General features: G+C 37.4%; 1 protein-coding gene and 1 long non-coding RNA gene across 2 annotated transcripts; both read right to left on the reverse strand.

Annotated features, from left to right (window-relative positions):
* Nucleotides 1-1088: 1088 nt before the first annotated feature.
* Nucleotides 1089-2855, reverse strand: LOC133657647 (uncharacterized). The gene is made up of 8 exons (XM_062059258.1): nucleotides 2818-2855; nucleotides 2543-2646; nucleotides 2356-2450; nucleotides 2197-2277; nucleotides 1945-2064; nucleotides 1612-1692; nucleotides 1453-1530; nucleotides 1089-1363 (listed from the first exon to the last, which is right to left on the reverse strand). The coding sequence occupies exons 2-8, from the start codon at nucleotides 2640-2642 to the stop codon at nucleotides 1178-1180; spliced, it is 741 nt and encodes a 246-aa protein (XP_061915242.1). The 5' UTR covers nucleotides 2643-2646; nucleotides 2818-2855; the 3' UTR covers nucleotides 1089-1177.
* An 825-nt stretch (nucleotides 2856-3680) lies between these two features.
* Nucleotides 3681-5117, reverse strand: LOC133657614 (uncharacterized). Its single transcript, XR_009827302.1, has 4 exons — nucleotides 4913-5117; nucleotides 4147-4314; nucleotides 3906-4002; nucleotides 3681-3798 (listed from the first exon to the last, which is right to left on the reverse strand). It is a non-coding gene; the product is annotated as an uncharacterized LOC133657614 (long non-coding RNA).
* Nucleotides 5118-5788: the final 671 nt, after the last annotated feature.

Below are 5788 nucleotides of genomic sequence, written 5' to 3' on the forward strand. Positions count from 1 at the left end.
TCGCCTTGTCTGTCCAATAACAGAACCTCTGGCCATGCCTTTGGGGAAATTGAAGAAAAGCTCTTCAGATTACAGTTACTAATCCATCCATCCATCCATCCATTTTCTACCGCTTGTCCCTTTTTGGGGTCGCGGGGGGTCGCTGTAGCCTATCTCAGCTGCATTCGGGCGGAAGGCAGTGTACACCCTGGACAAGTCGCCACCTCATCGCAGGCAGTTACTAATCATGATAAACAATACATCAGATATTTCAAGAAGTTGTCCTACCCTTCAATGCCAAAGCGCTCCATTAGAAGGACACACCACCAACGCCGGATTGACTGCATGTCCAGCTAGAGCAGATATAACAATGAGTTAATTATTTTTACCTCTCAGAGCCGCTTATTTTGAAATCTTTTAAATATCGAAACACTTACCACACTGTAGTGAAAAGTAGTGTCCGTACAGAGCCAGAGGGAGTACTAAAAATAGAAAATAGTAATTTTTCTGAGCACATGTAATAATTGTGTAATGAAAAAAATATTTCTCTACTTTGTAATAATCTACTAAATTGATGAAAAGAGCCGTCAACATCAATACTGGAAATGTGATGGATAGGAATATCTCTGGAAGCAATAATTGCAACCAAATATTTTTGTAATTTGATACTGTGTTTCACATCATTGTGGGGGAAGTTTAACCTACTTTTCTTCTTTAAAAATGCTCAACTTACCATGAGCATGAAAACACCACAGTCATTCCCCGAGGTCTGGCGTGGGATCTCCTGGTAATACACATTAGCACCATGAAAATGTATACAGCCTTTGGGTTTACTACAAGACATTTATATTTTATAGAGTAAACCTATTACCTGCATGTCTTTTCCAGTGAGCTCACTCCAGCTTCCTGGGACGATGTGCTGCGCAATGCTCCTGCAGTAAAAAAGCCAAATGTGAATAAAATAAAATGCAATAAGCCACTTGGCATATTAAAACATGAAGACAAATTGTAAATAAACAAGTGAAAATTCTTTTAGAACACTGCCAAAGCATGAACAAAATCACGTTTCACCAGTACTGGTCCATGACTCTGTGGTAGGGGACCCCTGTAGCACACCACCGGAACATGGCTAGAATGGGAACATAGCCGAAAGAAGAACATATCTAAAACATGAGCATAGCGGGGAAGGGAAAGATGACTAGAACAGAACCATAGCCAAAACCAGAACATGGCTGGAACAAAAAGTGGCCAAAATGGAACTGTGGCCAGGATTATTATAAAGGGACCTAAAGATGGCTCTGTACACCTCATCACCAAAACCAGATGGCCAAAGGGCAAACTGAGAGTCCAGCAAGAGAATTTCTCTCTTTGCCGGCCTCAACACCTACAATGGTCAATGCAGAAAGAGGCATAAATAATGTAATTGCACAAGAATTATAAGATATCTCCAGTATTTTTCTTTTCAACACTTACACAGAGAAGGTAATGCTCTGGCCCGTTGTGCTTGCTCCACGCTGGGAAGAGGAGTGCATCCTTTAGATGTGCATCCCTCTGTAGTAAACATTTATGAATATTTTAGAAAGAAATTTCAGATTAGTGTAGCTATTATCATTCAAATTTCATTGTACTCACTGGAAGGCTTGACATTGGATCGACGTCTTTGTGCTTCCACGTTGGTACAATATACATTTTGGCAATGAAGACATCTTTGCCCTGGAACAGTTTTGAATCCAAAAACATGAGGATATGTGAGGTTTTATATTAACCATTGAATCAGATTTTTTAATGACCAAAAGCAGCCTCTGTTGTGCAGCTCTAAGAAATCCTACATGTCTCTGAGCAGCTTCCTGAACCAGCTGGAGGCAAGCATTTCCCATCTGTCATCACATTACAGATGTAACAAAGTTATACATATCCATGGAATAAGCAGTCAAGTGTAACAAACATAACAGTTACAGTACTGACCGTGGAGTCCATGTCTCTGGACAACCCGAGAGACCAAAACTCTTCTCGGGTTAAACACACCCCTCCCTCTTTAACGATCAGTTCCATAGCTGGACGATCGCAGGCCAAAACATACTCGAGCTGTTCATGAGAAAATTGTACATTGCTCGACTTGAAGATAACCTTGGCCACTTCACAAAGCAATAAATGTATATATTTGAATCATATACTGGCTCCAATGTCAAAATTTTACTCAATTTGAAACCTGCTCACCAGTTGTTTCTGGTCGGGGTGCAGCCCCTTTTTCCAGGGTGATGTGGGGCCAGCATATGTATGGTCCGTGAAACAATGACACTGGACATGTGTCAATCGTACAAATAGTTAGAAAGCTACATGTATGGACACATAAACACTTTTTTCCTGAAAAAGTACCTCAGTTTCCTCCTCCGATGATGAAGTCAGCATTTCAGCATCTCCTGGAAGCACAGGGGCTGAAGAGGAATCCTTTGGCCAGCCAGGGTGAGTCCCTAAATGAGAGAGGAGGCATATTATGATACAGGGGAGGGATATCAAGATCTCTGAACAAAATTGCCTGTAAACAGCATTCAGTCTGACATACTCGAGCGCAGAGGTTTCAGTGATGCATACGGGGTCATCATATGCTTGTGCTTTCCATCCAGGGTCTCCAGCCTAACCATATTGTTTGGAAGAACCTCCATAACTCTGCAACATCAAGGGAATGAGTTCTGGCTTGGTCATCACCAATATGACAATCATGAAACATTTTACCAGTAACGTTGTGGTTAGAATTCAATATTGCATTCAAGCATGTGAGTACATTCAGACTGAATTACAATCCTAGAGTACAATAGTCAAAGACCACCATTTAGTTACCTCTTTCTTGAATTCAGTGCCCTGGTCAGTGAGGATAACTTCAGGCAAACCATGAGTAAAGAAAATGTCCCTCAAGGCCTGTGGGGCACCACAGAAATTGTATTAGTACAACTAATAATTACAATAGAATTGTATTTATATATATATATATATATATATATATATATATATATATATATATATATATATATATATATATATATATATATATATATATATATATATATATATATATATATATATATACCGTAATTTCCGGACTATAAGCCGCTACTTTTTCCCCTCGTTCTGGTCCCTGCGGCTTATACAAGGGTGCGGCTTATTTACGGCCTGTTCTTCTCCGACACCGACGAAGAGGATTTCGGTGGTTTTAGTACGCAGGAGGAAGACGATGACACAATGATTAAAGACTGACTTTTCATATACCGGTAGGCTGGTTATTTTGATAACGTACAGGTGAGCACTTTGTATTTTTTTGCACCGTTGTATTATTTGTACTCTGCACGAATGCTGTTCGCCATGTCAAAGATGTGAAAGTTTGATTGAATGATTGAAAGATTTATTGTTAATAAATGGGACGCTTTGCGTTCCCAAACAGTCATCTCTGTCCCGACAATCCCCTCCGTGGTAGCAGGAACCCCTATATACTACGGTAATTACACATCAAAACCCTGCGGCTTATAGTCGGGTGCGGCTTATATATGGAGCAATCTGTATGTTCCCCTAAATTTAGCTGGTGCGGCTTATAGTCAGGTGCGGCTTATAGTCCGGAAATTACGGTATATATAAATTATGCACTTTAGTGGCTTTTTCCCTTTCTGATTATGGCCATGGGTAAGTGAAACACCAAAATATAAAGAATACCTCATTCACATTGGCTGAATGTTCTTGCTTCAACCCACTTAGTGAAATAATCGGTCAAAGTGAGACAATATCTGTTCCCCTTAGACGACTTTTTCACAGGTCCAAAGAGGTCCACACCTAGAGCATGAATTCCAGTTCTCAGTTTAGCAAATATTTGAATGTGGACTGAGTTTTTGTATAGTTGTGCATGAAAAGGTGAGGGATGTGTGAAAAAACCCACTCACCAACCATGTACCAAGGTGATACGACCTTGATGGGCTTCAGCTCAGGCGCCTCGGTCTTTCATTTTTCAAAGCGCTGGCAGTCAGGACATGTGCGCACCTAAAAGCAGTAATAAAGGGAAACATATTGTAGATATGATTTGATTCCACAACACTTTGCGACCTACTACTAACTACTAACCTGAGTGTTTCAACTAAAAATAAAAAATAAAAGCAAATATCTTCCTTCGAGGAGCTTGCTTACCCAATCCAATGTGTCCTTTGTGATGGACCGCCAATTAAACGGGGGAGCAATCTTCGCTTGCATCCTCCGTGGTCCAAAATGGCCTGCATGCATGGGCTTTGGTTAACACAGCCACTTTCTCCTCCTCTGTCCAAATGACCCTTCTGTTCCCATGGTACAGGACCTCTTCTACACAGGACAGCAGCACACACAATATTGTAGTGAAATGGTTTCAACAATAATGTTGATTTAAAGTACAGACATTTAACAGTATTATATATTAATTAATATTAGTGAAATGGTTTCAACAATAATTATAATTTAAAGTAGTACAGACATTTTTTTTTTTTTTTTTTTTTTTTTTTAATAATGTCCTGCCCGGCTTCTCAGGCAAATCATATAGTAGATGTAGATGATCATATAGTAGATGTAGATGCCCATATCGGCTGTTCAGATTTACTTTACAAAAGAGAAGTGTAGGATACTTCTCTCGTTGCCTTATTTGTATTTTGACTTTATTAAATGTATTTATATTATCATTTGGTGCAGCCGGGCCGGAGCAGGAGGGGATAGAAAGAGAAAAAAAGGAAGACAGACATTTAACAGTATTATATATTAATTAATATTAGTGAAATGGTTTCAACAATAATGTTGATTTAAAGTACAGACATTTAACATTATTATATATTAATTAATATTAGTGAAATGGTTTCAACAATAATGTTGATTTAAAGTAGTACAGACATTTAACAGTATTATATATTAATTAATATTTTTTGCAAGTTACCACGAAGACAGAAGTTCCCAGCAGCGGCCCTAACACTCCGCTTGAAATGTTTCGAAGCCTGCTGGTGTTTGACATAAGTCCCCTGGGAAAGATAAAGACGAATATCATTCAGTGACACCACCATTTTCAGGAGATTTGGATTCTATCGATTCTATCGATCGCTGTCAATGACGTAAGAGGAAATGACTATATTATAAAAAAAAAAAAAAACAGCGACGGGCAGTAAGAGGAAATGACGTACGTAAGAGGAAATGACGTAAGCGGAAATGACCCCGGAAGTAAATGGGGGCTAGGAAGGTTTTTGTAATGGGAAGAAAATTGGCGTGACAGAGGCTATTTCATCCCTACAAGCCTGTTTCACAGGTTTCCCTGTTCTTCAGGGAAAAGTACTCTGGGAAAACTCCCCGGAAAAGCAGAGAAACCTGCGAAACAGGCTTGTAGGGATGAAATAGCCTCTGTGTTTTTTCCTCACCTAAGGAATATATATATATATATATATATATATATATATATATATATATATATATATATATATATATATATATATATATATATATATACTGTAAATATATGTATATATATATATATATATATATATATATATATATATATATATATATATATATATATATATATATACTGTATATATATATATACTGTATATATATATATATATATATATATATATACTGTATATATATATATATACTGTATATATATATACAGTATATATACATATATATATATATATATATATATATATATATATATATATATATATATATATATATATACATATACATATACATATATATATATATATATATATATATATATACTAACCTCAACAGCTACAATACTCTTGCTCACTGTTGG

Source organism: Entelurus aequoreus, linkage group LG01, assembly GCF_033978785.1.
Source record: "Entelurus aequoreus isolate RoL-2023_Sb linkage group LG01, RoL_Eaeq_v1.1, whole genome shotgun sequence".
In the NCBI taxonomy this organism is placed as follows: domain Eukaryota; kingdom Metazoa; phylum Chordata; class Actinopteri; order Syngnathiformes; family Syngnathidae; genus Entelurus; species Entelurus aequoreus.

Bases quoted from the DNA above. Each gene is read 5' to 3' on its own strand.
- LOC133657647 (XM_062059258.1), bottom strand. From the start codon at position 2,642: ATGGAGGTTCTTCCAAACAATATGGTTAGGCTGGAGACCCTGGATGGA. The intron at 2,278-2,355 runs GTACTTTTTCAG...ACACATGTCCAG, and splicing joins CATCGGAGGAGGAAACTGAG to TGTCATTGTTTCACGGACCA. The intron at 2,065-2,196 runs GTGAGCAGGTTT...TCTCATGAACAG, and splicing joins ACCCCGACCAGAAACAACTG to CTCGAGTATGTTTTGGCCTG.